This window comes from Pleurodeles waltl, chromosome 5 (assembly GCF_031143425.1).
Source record: "Pleurodeles waltl isolate 20211129_DDA chromosome 5, aPleWal1.hap1.20221129, whole genome shotgun sequence".
Taxonomy (NCBI): domain Eukaryota; kingdom Metazoa; phylum Chordata; class Amphibia; order Caudata; family Salamandridae; genus Pleurodeles; species Pleurodeles waltl.
In genome coordinates, this window is record NC_090444.1 from 1,864,891,745 (window position 1) to 1,864,910,864 (window position 19,120).

General features: G+C 55.8%; 1 protein-coding gene across 1 annotated transcript in view; it reads right to left on the reverse strand.

Annotated features, from left to right (window-relative positions):
• The window catches only part of CUL9 (cullin 9), a 576,404-nt gene that overhangs the window by 497,730 nt on the left and 59,554 nt on the right, over positions 1-19,120 (reverse strand). The window contains exon 5 of the mRNA XM_069236395.1: positions 1,299-1,841. Within this exon, the coding sequence (XP_069092496.1) occupies positions 1,299-1,841 (543 nt within the window). The remainder of the gene's footprint in view (positions 1-1,298; positions 1,842-19,120) is intronic.

Here is a 19,120-nt window from a genome sequence, read left to right on the forward strand (position 1 = left end):
AGACATGAATGGCTTCTTGCCCAGTCAGTGAGTAAAGCGAGAAGCAGAACAACTGAACCACAAGTCAACGGCAGGAGCTCAGTGTTAAATAGAATGGTGGAAACAAAGAGGCTCCAGGGCAGTGGCAGTCGGTAGGAACACATTCTAGGGGGATGGGATAGGGGAGGCGCGCACACATACACACTCACTTACATCCATGCATTCACATGCAGACACGTGCACACATTCATTCACAACACTCACTCACAAATACACATACATTCAACACATGCATGCACCAAACAGTCATTAAAAACCAATACTTACCTGCTGCAGCTGTTAGGACGAGGAGCCTCATGGTGCCAGGAGGATTGGGACTGCTGCCTACCCTCATTGCAAGACCCATGGGCAGCCAATGAGGGGAGGCAGCAGTCCCTACCTCGTCACAGAGTAGGATAGGGTCAGAGAGACTGCGGACCCCAGGTATGAGGCCATCACTGACACACTCCCTCGTCAGGAGAGGGAGGCCCTTGAGGACCTTTGACGAGCTGAGAAAGTCACACCCACAGGACCTGTGACCTCCTCAGCTCAGCAAAGTTCAGCTCAGGCAGCCAGGAGTCAGCGCATTTAGCGCATGTCTCACTCCTGGCTGCCTTGGCCTGAAAATGAGGAGTGTCTGGCAGACTAACCTTTGCTCAGCCTGACAGACACTCTGTATGTCCAAAAAGTGCAGGGCATGGCCCCTCCACCCTTGAAGACGGACCGCTGCTGCTCACGGGACACCAGAAGAAAAGGACTAGGACAGAAGAGGGCAGGACGCAAGATGTACTACTTGGAAATTACATCGAGGACCAGCTAACTTAATGAAAGTATCTGGCCAGGAAAGCATTTCTGATGGTACTACTAGTTCTCAAAAAACAGGAGCATCCACGATCATTAGAATTAATGGAAACACAGAACCTGTTCATTAGAATTAATGGAAACACAGAACCTGTTCCTTTGACTGCTTTGAAACCAGATTGTTGAAGGTCCAATAAATATTTAAATCTATGAAGCCACATTCAAGTCCACAAGAAAAGCTACTCATAACTGGTTGCTAAACACAACTGTTCAAGAAGGCTTTCTGACCATGCTGTTTGGAAATTAAGGCACATATAAGTTAAGTGAGTCACCCAAAGATCAAACTTTTTTTTTATTAAGTCTGGATGTCAGGTTCTGAATTCAGATTTCCTGGTTCCAAACCTTGGACCTTAACTCCTCACTCAGACAAGATATAAAAGATGTCAAGATGCCCCCCTTGCCTCCCTCGGATTTCTCACCTGCACAGGTGGCATGCCATTGTTGCTCTGCAGAAATACACCCTCATCTCCAGCGCTGACCTCATCATAGTCTTCTAGCATCCGCACAACAAGGCCTGGTTTAAGGGTCTCTTGCACGTAATCTACGTAGCTGCTACGGCTTTCAAAATCCGAGGGGCTGCTGAACTCTTTGTCGATCTTCTTGCGAGGATGAACGGCCGGTGCTGGTGGCTCCACCGCCACCTGGATGCTGGCGCGGCCAGGCATCTTGGGCTGGAAGATGGAGCGGATGATTCGGGGCTGTTCCTCGCCACCAGAGGATCCGAAGTCCACGTGCTGACCATGGTCCCAGCCCATGACTCGCACCAGCTCAGATATGAGGTTGGCCATTGCCATGCTGAATTCAAACTCTCTCTGCACGCGGCTCCGCTCCCCCAAAAGGCCTGTGTTTGCAGCCCCATCATGGCTCTCCACCCCCTCTTCGCTGCTGCTGTTCAGTTTGTCCACTAGGGAGGTCACACACAAATAACGCTTTACCAGGGAGAAGAGCAGCTTTCCAGGAATCTGGAAAAGAGAGAAAGTATTTGTTTTATGGATATTATGGCCAATGTGCTTTAGACAGTAATATCGAGACAGAGACTACCAACATTTAATAATGTGGAGGTAGAACACCACATCAGACAAAAAATGCACACCAAGAGCTGCCATCCAGACTACGCTATAGATAGAACACTCCGCTGGGCAACATTGTAGTGAACCTAGTCAGGTAACACTGCACAACAACAGCCTCCAGTCAATCAACAATGCAAAGCAGAAAGCCAATAGCATGCAACTAGCATTCTTTACCAGACAACACTACAGAGATAACTAATTTAACAATAAATGGAGCAGAGCAGCTACAGTGAATAAAGCAGAGCCAGGGTACCCAAGCCAGACAACAACGCATAGCATGCACTCACATCCAAACGCTGCTGGGGTGGACCACACAAGTAGGCATTCAAAGGAGTGTACTGAGACATATAATATTGCACAGGCACATTCTAAAATGTGTCATAAGCTTGCGTTGATTAAGTCCCTGCCCTTTGTACACAACACTATAGCCAAGGCAGACAACTCAGCCAGACTACATTGCACAGCACGGGACATCACACTCTAACACTGCTGCAGCCGTACAGCACACCACCAGTCTACACTGCACGGAAGAACACCCGACCAGACAACACGGCATAGCACAGAGCAGCGCACCCAAACACTGCTGCAGCCGTACAGCACACCACCAGTCTACACTGCACGGAAGAACACCCGACCAGACAACACGGCATAGCACAGAGCAGCGCACCCAAACACTGCTGCAGCCGTACAGCACACCACCAGTCTACACTGCACGGAGGAACACCTGAAAACACGGCATAGCACAGGGCATCGCACCCAAACACTGCTGCAGCCGTACAGCACACCACCAGTCTACACTGCACGGACGAACACCCGACCAGACAACACGGCATAGCACAGAGCATCGCACCCAAACACTGCTGCAGCCGTACAGCACACCACCAGTCTACACTGCACGGAAGAACACCCGACCAGACAACACGGCATAGCACAGAGCATCGCACCCAAACACTGCTGCAGCCGTACAGCACACCACCAGTCTACACTGCACGGAGGAACACCCGACCAGACAACACGGCATAGCGCAGGGCATCGCACCCAAACACTGCTGCAGCCGTACAGCACACTACCAGTCTACACTGCACGGAGGAACACCCGACCAGACAACACGGCATAGGTCAGGGCATCGCACCCAAACACTGCTGCAGCCGTACAGCACACCACCAGTCTACACTGCACGGAAGAACACCCGACCAGACAACACGGCATAGCACAGGGCATCGCACCCAAACACTGCTGCAGCCGTACAGCACACCACCAGTCTACACTGCACGGACGAACACCCGACCAGACAACACGGCATAGCACAGAGCATCGCACCCAAACACTGCTGCAGCCGTACAGCACACCACCAGTCTACACTGCACGGAGGAACACCCGACCAGACAACACGGCATAGCACAGGGCATCGCACCCAAACACTGCTGCAGCCGTACAGCACACCACCAGTCTACACTGCACGGAGGAACACCCGACCAGACAACACGGCATAGCACAGAGCATCGCACCCAAACACTGCTGCAGCCGTACAGCACACGACCAGTCTACACTGCACGGAAGAACACCCGACCAGACAACACGGCATAGCACAGAGCATCGCACCCAAACACTGCTGCAGCCGTACAGCACACCACCAGTCTACACTGCACGGAGGAACACCTGACAACACGGCATAGCACAGGGCATCGCACCCAAACACTGCTGCAGCCGTACAGCACACCACCAGTCTACACTGCACGGAAGAACACCCGACCAGACAACACGGCATAGCACAGAGCATCGCACCCAAACACTGCTGCAGCCGTACAGCACACCACCAGTCTACACTGCACGGAGGAACACCTGACAACACGGCATAGCACAGGGCATCGCACCCAAACACTGCTGCAGCCGTACAGCACACCACCAGTCTACACTGCACGGAAGAACACCCGACCAGACAACACGGCATAGCACAGAGCATCGCACCCAAACACTGCTGCAGCCGTACAGCACACCACCAGTCTACACTGCACGGAGGAACACCTGACAACACGGCATAGCACAGGGCATCGCACCCAAACACTGCTGCAGCCGTACAGCACACCACCAGTCTACACTGCACGGAAGAACACCCGACCAGACAACACGGCATAGCACAGAGCATCGCACCCAAACACTGCTGCAGCCGTACAGCACACCACCAGTCTACACTGCACGGAGGAACACCTGACAACACGGCATAGCACAGGGCATCGCACCCAAACACTGCTGCAGCCGTACAGCACACCACCAGTCTACACTGCACGGAGGAACGCCCGACCAGACAACACGGCATAGCACAGAGCATCGCACCCAAACACTGCTGCAGCCGTACAGCACACCACCAGTCTACACTGCACGGAAGAACACCCGACCAGACAACACGGCATAGCACAGAGCATCGCACCCAAACACTGCTGCAGCCGTACAGCACACCACCAGTCTACACTGCACGGAGGAACACCCGACCAGACCACACGGCATAGCACAGAGCATCGCACCCAAACACTGCTGCAGCCGTACAGCACACCACCAGTCTACACTGCACGGAGGAACACCCGACCAGACAACACGGCATAGCACAGAGCATCGCACCCAAACACTGCTGCGGCCGTACAGCACACCACCAGTCTACACTGCACGGAGGAACACCTGACAACACGGCATAGCACAGGGCATCGCACCCAAACACTGCTGCAGCCGTACAGCACACCACCAGTCTACACTGCACGGAAGAACACCCGACCAGACAACACGGCATAGCACAGAGCATCGCACCCAAACACTGCTGCAGCCGTACAGCACACCACCAGTCTACACTGCACGGAGGAACACCTGACAACACGGCATAGCACAGGGCATCGCACCCAAACACTGCTGCAGCCGTACAGCACACCACCAGTCTACACTGCACGGAAGAACACCCGACCAGACAACACGGCATAGCACAGAGCATCGCACCCAAACACTGCTGCAGCCGTACAGCACACCACCAGTCTACACTGCACGGAGGAACACCCGACCAGACCACACGGCATAGCACAGAGCATCGCACCCAAACACTGCTGCAGCCGTACAGCACACCACCAGTCTACACTGCACGGAGGAACACCCGACCAGACAACACGGCATAGCACAGAGCATCGCACCCAAACACTGCTGCAGCCGTACAGCACACCACCAGTCTACACTGCACGGAGGAACACCCGACCAGACAACACGGCATAGCGCAGAGCATCGCACCCAAACACTGCTGCAGCCGTACAGCACACCACCAGTCTACACTGCACGGAGGAACACCCGACCAGACAACACGGCATAGCGCAGGGCATCGCACCCAAACACTGCTGCAGCCGTACAGCACACCACCAGTCTACACTGCACGGAGGAACACCCGACCAGACAACACGGCATAGCGCAGGGCATCGCACCCAAACACTGCTGCAGCCGTACAGCACACCACCAGTCTACACTGCACGGAAGAACACCCGACCAGACATCACGGCATAGCGCAGGGCATCGCACCCAAACACTGCTGCAGCCGTACAGCACACCACCAGTCTACACTGCACGGAAGAACACCCGACCAGACAACACGGCATAGCACAGAGCATCGCACCCAAACACTGCTGCAGCCGTACAGCACACCACCAGTCTACACTGCACGGAAGAACACCCGACCAGACAACACGGCATAGCACAGAGCATCGCACCCAAACACTGCTGCAGCCGTACAGCACACCACCAGTCTACACTGCACGGAAAAACACCCGACCAGACAACACGGCATAGCACAGAGCATCGCACCCAAACACTGCTGCAGCCGTACAGCACACCACCAGTCTACACTGCACGGAAGAACACCCGGCAGACAACACGGCATAGCACAGGGCATCGCACCCAAACACTGCTGCAGCCGTACAGCACACCACCAGTCTACACTGCACGGAGGAACACCCGGCAGACAACACGGCATAGCACAGGGCATCGCACCCAAACACTGCTGCAGCCTTACAGCACACCACCAGTCTACACTGCACGGAGGAACACCTGACCAGACAACACGGCATAGCACAGGGCATCGCACCCAAACACTGCTGCAGCCGTACAGCACACCACCAGTCTACACTGCACGGAGGAACACCTGACCAGACAACACGGCATAGCACAGGGCATCGCACCCAAACACTGCTGCAGCCGTACAGCACACCACCAGTCTACACTGCACGGAGGAACACCCGACCAGACAACACGGCATAGCACAGAGCATCGCACCCAAACACTGCTGCAGCCGTACAGCACACCACCAGTCTACACTGCACGGAGGAACACCCGACCAGACAACACGGCATAGCACAGAGCATCGCACCCAAACACTGCTGCAGCCGTACAGCACACCACCAGTCTACACTGCACGGAGGAACACCTGACAACACGGCATAGCACAGGGCATCGCACCCAAACACTGCTGCAGCCGTACAGCACACCACCAGTCTACACTGCACGGAAGAACACCCGACCAGACAACACGGCATAGCACAGAGCATCGCACCCAAACACTGCTGCAGCCGTACAGCACACCACCAGTCTACACTGCACGGAGGAACACCCGACCAGACAACACGGCATAGCACAGGACATCGCACCCAAACACTGCTGCAGCCGTACAGCACACCACCAGTCTACACTGCACAGAGGAACACCCGACCAGACAACACGGCATAGCACAGAGCATCGCACCCAAACACTGCTGCAGCCGTACAGCACACCACCAGTCTACACTGCACGGAAGAACACCCGACCAGACAACACGGCATAGCACAGAGCATCGCACCCAAACACTGCTGCAGCCGTACAGCACACCACCAGTCTACACTGCACGGAAAAACACCCGACCAGACAACACGGCATAGCACACAGCATCGCACCCAAACACTGCTGCAGCCGTACAGCACACCACCAGTCTACACTGCACGGAGGAACACCCGACCAGACCACACGGCATAGCACAGAGCATCGCACCCAAACACTGCTGCAGCCGTACAGCACACCACCAGTCTACACTGCACGGAGGAACACCCGACCAGACCACACGCATAGCACAGAGCATCGCACCCAAACACTGCTGCAGCCGTACAGCACACCACCAGTCTACACTGCACGGAGGAACACCAGACGAGACAACACGGCATAGCACAGAGCATCGCACCCAAACACTGCTGCAGCCGTACAGCACACCACCAGTCTACACTGCACGGAGGAACACCCGACCAGACAACACGGCATAGCGCAGGGCATCGCACCCAAACACTGCTGCAGCCGTACAGCACACCACCAGTCTACACTGCACGGAGGAACACCCGACCAGACAACACGGCATAGCGCAGGGCATCGCACCCAAACACTGCTGCAGCCGTACAGCACACCACCAGTCTACACTGCACGGAAGAACACCCGACCAGACATCACGGCATAGCGCAGGGCATCGCACCCAAACACTGCTGCAGCCGTACAGCACACCACCAGTCTACACTGCACGGAAGAACACCCGACCAGACAACACGGCATAGCACAGAGCATCGCACCCAAACACTGCTGCAGCCGTACAGCACACCACCAGTCTACACTGCACGGAAGAACACCCGACCAGACAACACGGCATAGCACAGAGCATCGCACCCAAACACTGCTGCAGCCGTACAGCACACCACCAGTCTACACTGCACGGAGGAACACCCGACCAGACAACACGACATAGCACAGGGCATCGCACCCAAACACTGCTGCAGCCGTACAGCACACCACCAGTCTACACTGCACGGAAAAACACCCGACCAGACAACACGGCATAGCACACAGCATCGCACCCAAACACTGCTGCAGCCGTACAGCACACCACCAGTCTACACTGCACGGAGGAACACCCGACCAGACCACACGGCATAGCACAGAGCATCGCACCCAAACACTGCTGCAGCCGTACAGCACACCACCAGTCTACACTGCACGGAGGAACACCCGACCAGACAACACGGCATAGCACAGAGCATCGCACCCAAACACTGCTGCAGCCGTACAGCACACCACCAGTCTACACTGCACGGAGGAACACCCGACCAGACAACACGGCATAGCACAGGGCATCGCACCCAAACACTGCTGCAGCCGTACAGCACACCACCAGTCTACACTGCACGGAAGAACACCCGACCAGACAACACGGCATAGCACAGGGCATCGCACCCAAACACTGCTGCAGCCGTACAGCACACCACCAGTCTACACTGCACGGAGGAACACCCGACCAGACCACACGGCATAGCACAGAGCATCGCACCCAAACACTGCTGCAGCCGTACAGCACACCACCAGTCTACACTGCACGGAGGAACACCCGACCAGACAACACGGCATAGCACAGAGCATCGCACCCAAACACTGCTGCAGCCGTACAGCACACCACCAGTCTACACTGCACGGAGGAACACCCGACCAGACAACACGGCATAGCGCAGAGCATCGCACCCAAACACTGCTGCAGCCGTACAGCACACCACCAGTCTACACTGCACGGAGGAACACCCGACCAGACAACACGGCATAGCGCAGGGCATCGCACCCAAACACTGCTGCAGCCGTACAGCACACCACCAGTCTACACTGCACGGAGGAACACCCGACCAGACAACACGGCATAGCGCAGGGCATCGCACCCAAACACTGCTGCAGCCGTACAGCACACCACCAGTCTACACTGCACGGAAGAACACCCGACCAGACATCACGGCATAGCGCAGGGCATCGCACCCAAACACTGCTGCAGCCGTACAGCACACCACCAGTCTACACTGCACGGAAGAACACCCGACCAGACAACACGGCATAGCACAGAGCATCGCACCCAAACACTGCTGCAGCCGTACAGCACACCACCAGTCTACACTGCACGGAGGAACACCCGACCAGACAACACGGCATAGCACAGGGCATCGCACCCAAACACTGCTGCAGCCGTACAGCACACCACCAGTCTACACTGCACGGAAGAACACCCGACCAGACAACACGGCATAGCACAGGGCATCGCACCCAAACACTGCTGCAGCCGTACAGCACACCACCAGTCTACACTGCACGGAGGAACACCCGACCAGACCACACGGCATAGCACAGAGCATCGCACCCAAACACTGCTGCAGCCGTACAGCACACCACCAGTCTACACTGCACGGAGGAACACCCGACCAGACAACACGGCATAGCGCAGAGCATCGCACCCAAACACTGCTGCAGCCGTACAGCACACCACCAGTCTACACTGCACGGAGGAACACCCGACCAGACAACACGGCATAGCGCAGGGCATCGCACCCAAACACTGCTGCAGCCGTACAGCACACCACCAGTCTACACTGCACGGAGGAACACCCGACCAGACAACACGGCATAGCGCAGGGCATCGCAACCAAACACTGCTGCAGCCGTACAGCACACCACCAGTCTACACTGCACGGAAGAACACCCGACCAGACATCACGGCATAGCGCAGGGCATCGCACCCAAACACTGCTGCAGCCGTACAGCACACCACCAGTCTACACTGCACGGAAGAACACCCGACCAGACAACACGGCATAGCACAGAGCATCGCACCCAAACACTGCTGCAGCCGTACAGCACACCACCAGTCTACACTGCACGGAAGAACACCCGACCAGACAACACGGCATAGCACAGAGCATCGCACCCAAACACTGCTGCAGCCGTACAGCACACCACCAGTCTACACTGCACGGAGGAACACCCGACCAGACAACACGACATAGCACAGGGCATCGCACCCAAACACTGCTGCAGCCGTACAGCACACCACCAGTCTACACTGCACGGAAAAACACCCGACCAGACAACACGGCATAGCACACAGCATCGCACCCAAACACTGCTGCAGCCGTACAGCACACCACCAGTCTACACTGCACGGAGGAACACCCGACCAGACAACACGGCATAGCACAGGGCATCGCACCCAAACACTGCTGCAGCCGTACAGCACACCACCAGTCTACACTGCACGGAAGAACACCCGACCAGACAACACGGCATAGCACAGGGCATCGCACCCAAACACTGCTGCAGCCGTACAGCACACCACCAGTCTACACTGCACGGAGGAACACCCAACCAGACCACACGGCATAGCACAGAGCATCGCACCCAAACACTGCTGCAGCCGTACAGCACACCACCAGTCTACACTGCACGGAGGAACACCAGACCAGACAACACGGCATAGCACAGAGCATCGCACCCAAACACTGCTGCAGCCGTACAGCACACCACCAGTCTACACTGCACGGAGGAACACCCGACCAGACAACACGGCATAGCGCAGAGCATCGCACCCAAACACTGCTGCAGCCGTACAGCACACCACCAGTCTACACTGCACGGAGGAACACCCGACCAGACAACACGGCATAGCGCAGGGCATCGCACCCAAACACTGCTGCAGCCGTACAGCACACCACCAGTCTACACTGCACGGAGGAACACCCGACCAGACAACACGGCATAGCGCAGGGCATCGCACCCAAACACTGCTGCAGCCGTACAGCACACCACCAGTCTACACTGCACGGAAGAACACCCGACCAGACATCACGGCATAGCGCAGGGCATCGCACCCAAACACTGCTGCAGCCGTACAGCACACCACCAGTCTACACTGCACGGAAGAACACCCGACCAGACAACACGGCATAGCACAGCGCATCGCACCCAAACACTGCTGCAGCCGTACAGCACACCACCAGTCTACACTGCACGGAAGAACACCCGACCAGACAACACGGCATAGCACAGAGCATCGCACCCAAACACTGCTGCAGCCGTACAGCACACCACCAGTCTACACTGCACGGAGGAACACCCGACCAGACAACACGACATAGCACAGGGCATCGCACCCAAACACTGCTGCAGCCGTACAGCACACCACCAGTCTACACTGCACGGAAAAACACCCGACCAGACAACACGGCATAGCACACAGCATCGCACCCAAACACTGCTGCAGCCGTACAGCACACCACCAGTCTACACTGCACGGAGGAACACCCGACCAGACCACACAGCATAGCACAGAGCATCGCACCCAAACACTGCTGCAGCCGTACAGCACACCACCAGTCTACACTGCACGGAGGAACACCCGACCAGACAACACGGCATAGCACAGAGCATCGCACCCAAACACTGCTGCAGCCGTACAGCACACCACCAGTCTACACTGCACGGAGGAACACCCGACCAGACAACACGGCATAGCACAGGGCATCGCACCCAAACACTGCTGCAGCCGTACAGCACACCACCAGTCTACACTGCACGGAAGAACACCCGACCAGACAACACGGCATAGCACAGGGCATCGCACCCAAACACTGCTGCAGCCGTACAGCACACCACCAGTCTACACTGCACGGAGGAACACCCGACCAGACCACACGGCATAGCACAGAGCATCGCACCCAAACACTGCTGCAGCCGTACAGCACACCACCAGTCTACACTGCACGGAGGAACACCCGACCAGACAACACGGCATAGCACAGAGCATCGCACCCAAACACTGCTGCAGCCGTACAGCACACCACCAGTCTACACTGCACGGAGGAACACCCGACCAGACAACACGGCATAGCGCAGAGCATCGCACCCAAACACTGCTGCAGCCGTACAGCACACCACCAGTCTACACTGCACGGAGGAACACCCGACCAGACAACACGGCATAGCGCAGGGCATCGCACCCAAACACTGCTGCAGCCGTACAGCACACCACCAGTCTACACTGCACGGAGGAACACCCGACCAGACAACACGGCATAGCGCAGGGCATCGCACCCAAACACTGCTGCAGCCGTACAGCACACCACCAGTCTACACTGCACGGAAGAACACCCGACCAGACATCACGGCATAGCGCAGGGCATCGCACCCAAACACTGCTGCAGCCGTACAGCACACCACCAGTCTACACTGCACGGAAGAACACCCGACCAGACAACACGGCATAGCACAGAGCATCGCACCCAAACACTGCTGCAGCCGTACAGCACACCACCAGTCTACACTGCACGGAGGAACACCCGACCAGACAACACGGCATAGCACAGGGCATCGCACCCAAACACTGCTGCAGCCGTACAGCACACCACCAGTCTACACTGCACGGAAGAACACCCGACCAGACAACACGGCATAGCACAGGGCATCGCACCCAAACACTGCTGCAGCCGTACAGCACACCACCAGTCTACACTGCACGGAGGAACACCCGACCAGACCACACGGCATAGCACAGAGCATCGCACCCAAACACTGCTGCAGCCGTACAGCACACCACCAGTCTACACTGCACGGAGGAACACCCGACCAGACAACACGGCATAGCGCAGAGCATCGCACCCAAACACTGCTGCAGCCGTACAGCACACCACCAGTCTACACTGCACGGAGGAACACCCGACCAGACAACACGGCATAGCGCAGGGCATCGCACCCAAACACTGCTGCAGCCGTACAGCACACCACCAGTCTACACTGCACGGAGGAACACCCGACCAGACAACACGGCATAGCGCAGGGCATCGCAACCAAACACTGCTGCAGCCGTACAGCACACCACCAGTCTACACTGCACGGAAGAACACCCGACCAGACATCACGGCATAGCGCAGGGCATCGCACCCAAACACTGCTGCAGCCGTACAGCACACCACCAGTCTACACTGCACGGAAGAACACCCGACCAGACAACACGGCATAGCACAGAGCATCGCACCCAAACACTGCTGCAGCCGTACAGCACACCACCAGTCTACACTGCACGGAAGAACACCCGACCAGACAACACGGCATAGCACAGAGCATCGCACCCAAACACTGCTGCAGCCGTACAGCACACCACCAGTCTACACTGCACGGAGGAACACCCGACCAGACAACACGACATAGCACAGGGCATCGCACCCAAACACTGCTGCAGCCGTACAGCACACCACCAGTCTACACTGCACGGAAAAACACCCGACCAGACAACACGGCATAGCACACAGCATCGCACCCAAACACTGCTGCAGCCGTACAGCACACCACCAGTCTACACTGCACGGAGGAACACCCGACCAGACAACACGGCATAGCACAGGGCATCGCACCCAAACACTGCTGCAGCCGTACAGCACACCACCAGTCTACACTGCACGGAAGAACACCCGACCAGACAACACGGCATAGCACAGGGCATCGCACCCAAACACTGCTGCAGCCGTACAGCACACCACCAGTCTACACTGCACGGAGGAACACCCGACCAGACCACACGGCATAGCACAGAGCATCGCACCCAAACACTGCTGCAGCCGTACAGCACACCACCAGTCTACACTGCACGGAGGAACACCCGACCAGACAACACGGCATAGCACAGAGCATCGCACCTAAACACTGCTGCAGCCGTACAGCACACCACCAGTCTACACTGCACGGAGGAACACCCGACCAGACAACACGGCATAGCGCAGAGCATCGCACCCAAACACTGCTGCAGCCGTACAGCACACCACCAGTCTACACTGCACGGAGGAACACCCGACCAGACAACACGGCATAGCGCAGGGCATCGCACCCAAACACTGCTGCAGCCGTACAGCACACCACCAGTCTACACTGCACGGAGGAACACCCGACCAGACAACACGGCATAGCGCAGGGCATCGCACCCAAACACTGCTGCAGCCGTACAGCACACCACCAGTCTACACTGCACGGAAGAACACCCGACCAGACATCACGGCATAGCGCAGGGCATCGCACCCAAACACTGCTGCAGCCGTACAGCACACCACCAGTCTACACTGCACGGAAGAACACCCGACCAGACAACACGGCATAGCACAGAGCATCGCACCCAAACACTGCTGCAGCCGTACAGCACACCACCAGTCTACACTGCACGGAAGAACACCCGACCAGACAACACGGCATAGCACAGAGCATCGCACCCAAACACTGCTGCAGCCGTACAGCACACCACCAGTCTACACTGCACGGAAAGACACCCGACCAGACAACACGGCATAGCACAGAGCATCGCACCCAAACACTGCTGCAGCCGTACAGCACACCACCAGTCTACACTGCACGGAAGAACACCCGGCAGACAACACGGCATAGCACAGGGCATCGCACCCAAACACTGCTGCAGCCGTACAGCACACCACCAGTCTACACTGCACGGAGGAACACCCGGCAGACAACACGGCATAGCACAGGGCATCGCACCCAAACACTGCTGCAGCCTTACAGCACACCACCAGTCTACACTGCACGGAGGAACACCTGACCAGACAACACGGCATAGCACAGGGCATCGCACCCAAACACTGCTGCAGCCGTACAGCACACCACCAGTCTACACTGCACGGAGGAACACCTGACCAGACAACACAGCATTTCACAGGGCATCGCAACCAAACACTGCTGCAGCCGTACAGCACACCACCAGTCTACACTGCACGGAGGAACACCCGACCAGACAACACGGCACAGCACAGAGCATCGCACCCAAACACTGCTGCAGCCGTACAGCACACCACCAGTCTACACTGCACGGAGGAACACCCGACCAGACAACACGGCACAGCGCAGAGCATCGCACCCAAACACTGCTGCAGCCGTACAGCACACCACCAGTCTACACTGCACGGAGGAACACCCGACCAGACAACACGGCATAGCGCAGGGCATCGCACCCAAACACTGCTGCAGCCGTACAGCACACCACCAGTCTACACTGCACGGAGGAACACCCGACCAGACAACACGGCATAGCGCAGGGCATCGCACCCAAACACTGCTGCAGCCGTACAGCACACCACCAGTCTACACTGCACGGAAGAACACCCGACCAGACATCACGGCATAGCGCAGGGCATCGCACCCAAACACTGCTGCAGCCGTACAGCACACCACCAGTCTACACTGCACGGAAGAACACCCGACCAGACAACACGGCATAGCACAGAGCATCGCACCCAAACACTGCTGCAGCCGTACAGCACACCACCAGTCTACACTGCACGGAAAAACACCCGACCAGACAACACGGCATAGCACAGAGCATCGCACCCAAACACTGCTGCAGCCGTACAGCACACCACCAGTCTACACTGCACGGAAAAACACCCGACCAGACAACACGGCATAGCACAGAGCATCGCACCCAAACACTGCTGCAGCCGTACAGCACACCACCAGTCTACACTGTACGGAGGAACACCCGGCAGACAACACGGCATAGCACAGGGCATCGCACCCAAACACTGCTGCAGCCGTACAGCACACCACCAGTCTACACTGCACGGAGGAACACCCGGCAGACAACACGGCATAGCACAGGGCATCGCACCCAAACACTGCTGCAGCCTTACAGCACACCACCAGTCTACACTGCACGGAGGAACACCTGACCAGACAACACGGCATAGCACAGGGCATCGCAACCAAACACTGCTGCAGCCGTACAGCACACCACCAGTCTACACTGCACGGAGGAACACCTGACCAGACAACACGGCATAGCACAGGGCATCGCACCCAAACACTGCTGCAGCCGTACAGCACACCACCAGTCTACACTGCACGGAGGAACACCCGACCAGACAACACGGCATAGCACAGAGCATCGCACCCAAACACTGCTGCAGCCGTACAGCACACCACCAGTCTACACTGCACGGAGGAACACCCGACCAGACAACACGGCATAGCACAGAGCATCGCACCCAAACACTGCTGCAGCCGTACAGCACACCACCAGTCTACACTGCACGGAAGAACACCCGACCAGACAACACGGCATAGCACAGGGCATCGCAACCAAACACTGCTGCAGCCGTACAGCACACCACCAGTCTACACTGCACGGAAGAACACCCGACCAGACAACACGGCATAGCACAGGGCATCGCACCCAAACACTGCTGCAGCCGTACAGCACACCACCAGTCTACACTGCACGGAGGAACACCCGACCAGACAACACGGCATAGCACAGAGCATCGCACCCAAACACTGCTGCAGCCGTACAGCACACCACCAGTCTACACTGCACGGAGGAACACCCGACCAGACAACACGGCATAGCACAGGGCATCGCACCCAAACACTGCTGCAGCCGTACAGCACACCACCAGTCTACACTGCACGGAGGAACACCCGACCAGACAACACGGCATAGCACAGGGCATCGCACCCAAACACTGCTGCAGCCGTACAGCACACCACCAGTCTACACTGCACGGAGGAACACCTGACCAGACAACACGGCATAGCACAGAGCATCGCACCCAAACACTGCTGCAGCCGTACAGCACACCACCAGTCTACACTGCACGGAGGAACACCCGACCAGACAACACGGCATAGCACAGGGCATCGCACCCAAACACTGCTGCAGCCGTACAGCACACCACCAGTCTACACTGCACGGAAGAACACCCGACCAGACAACACGGCATAGCACAGGGCATCGCAACCAAACACTGCTGCAGCCGTACAGCACACCACCAGTCTACACTGCACCGAAGAACACCCGACCAGACAACACGGCATAGCACAGAGCATCGCACCCAAACACTGCTGCAGCCGTACAGCACACCACCAGTCTACACTGCACGGAAGAACACCCGACCAGACAACACGGCATAGCACAGGGCATCGCACCCAAACACTGCTGCAGCCGTACAGCACACCACCAGTCTACACTGCACGGAGGAACACCCGACCAGACAACACGGCATAGCGCAGAGCATCGCACCCAAACACTGCTGCAGCCGTACAGCACACCACCAGTCTACACTGCACGGAAGAACACCCGACCAGACAACACGGCATAGCACAGAGCATCGCACCCAAACACTGCTGCAGCCGTACAGCACACCACCAGTCTACACTGCACGGAAGAACACCTGACCAGACAACACGGCATAGCACAGAGCATCGCACCCAAACACTGCTGCAGCCGTACAGCACACCACCAGTCTACACTGCACAGAGGAACACCTGACCAGACAACACGGCATAGCACAGGGCATCACACCCAAACACTGCTGCAGCCGTACAGCACACCACCAGTCTACACTGCACGGAGGAACACCTGACCAGACAAAGTGGCATAGCACAGAGCATCGCACCCAAACACTGCTGCAGCAGTACAGCACACCACCAGTCTACACTGCACGGAGGAACACCTGACCAGACAACACGGCATAGAATGGCCCAATAAAGACCATCAATTCAGAACAATGAACCTGGAACATTCCATACAGTGCAAACCCACTGTACACATTGTAAACCAGAATCCCTCCAACCATACCATGCCAGCATATCAGCACATACCTCCCACATCAAGAGGCCCAGATCTGAATGAACAACAAGATTTATAACAAGTACAGCTAGTCCTAGGAGTGTCCCTGCGCGAGGATCAAAACAACTATAGATCGAGAGAAGCCACATCACAACCTAAACAGCGAAGTCTTAAGAGATTTTCGTTAGGCCAGTTCAAATTTCAAGGTATGCACCCTAACCTGGAGGTGAATTCCAAGCTTGTCCCGCCAAACAGGAAAAGTAAGCGTCCCCTTTCCTAGTCAGTTTGATCATAGGGATCACAAGTAAACTGTGTGAGGAGCATTACGCTCTCACTGGATAGTACTGTATAAATGTTTCTGTAAGGTACTGTGAACCAGAGTCATAACAGAATTGGTGTGCAAATATAAGGCCTTAAACAAAAGCCCAATCTGTATACAAGTTACCAACCAGAGCCGTGCTATCTCCACAATTTCATCAATACACAACCACCCAGAAGGCCACTGGACACAAAATGCAACACTTTACCACTCTCGTCAACCCCTCTAACTACCTATACACCACGTCACCATACAACAGATCACATGAAAATGCGACCTGCAACAGACCATACAAGTACGCTACATATCATCACTCAGCCACCACACATCTACAGCACATCCCCACAAACCTCAATGCCAGAAGTTTGAACTCCCCATACCTGCATAGTATATACCAATTCATTCCCACTTCCCTCACACATTTAACTACACAACTCCTTACTAAACCTTACCAGTCTCATCACTGCAAACCTACCAATGGCAAAATCACATCCGTTCATCCTTAAAAAAACATGTGTGCAGCAGACCATCCAAAAACACCATTTGAAAAGAACAGAGCTCTCTTATGTCTCACCATCTCGCATACATCCAAGCACAAACAACGTCCCCCAAACAACAACACACAAGGCCACGAAAACCCTCAACACAGCAGACACAGACAGATGCTGCAGCCTTCTGATAGCATTCAGTCTATACAACTAACACTTAATAAGTAAAAAAAACAAACAATATAAAAAATAAAGAAAAATATTTAAAAAATAAGCAGACTTAGGAACCGTCATTCAGTCTGGTTAGGACAGCAGTAATTCAGAAGTGGAGTGGAATCCTTTAACCCATCCTCTGCACAGACTTTGGCTTGACTCTTGTACAAGACACCAAACACAAGACTTTTCAACCACCCAATAAATTGTCTCAAAATTCCACAACTTCCAACGCAGCAGATGTAAAGGTCCTGAATACCAAACATCTTTAAAGAGGGGTTAGACATCACTGTGTGGCAATTGGAACCTGGTAAATGACAAATCAGGAACAGAGAAACCAAAGATACAGGGAATAAGAGATATGACCCAGCCACAAAAGAACAGCACCCAACACTTTAGATCTCGAAGGATAACCTACAACTATATATCGACCTAGCAAAAGGAACTCGGGACACAACTAGACCGCCAACTAAACAGCCAGAACAGCCACCACAGTACAGCCTCTCACTCCAGCTACTAATAGTGATTAATAGAATACACATGCTCGCCCCAAGAGGAACATTTTAATAGAATTGGGGTTGAGAATCCAAATTAAAATCACCTCACTTGGTACCTTCTGCACTTATGGAACACCTCCATAACCTTCACTATCCAACAGAGAGAGACAGACACAAAATTTGGTTTGGAAATTATT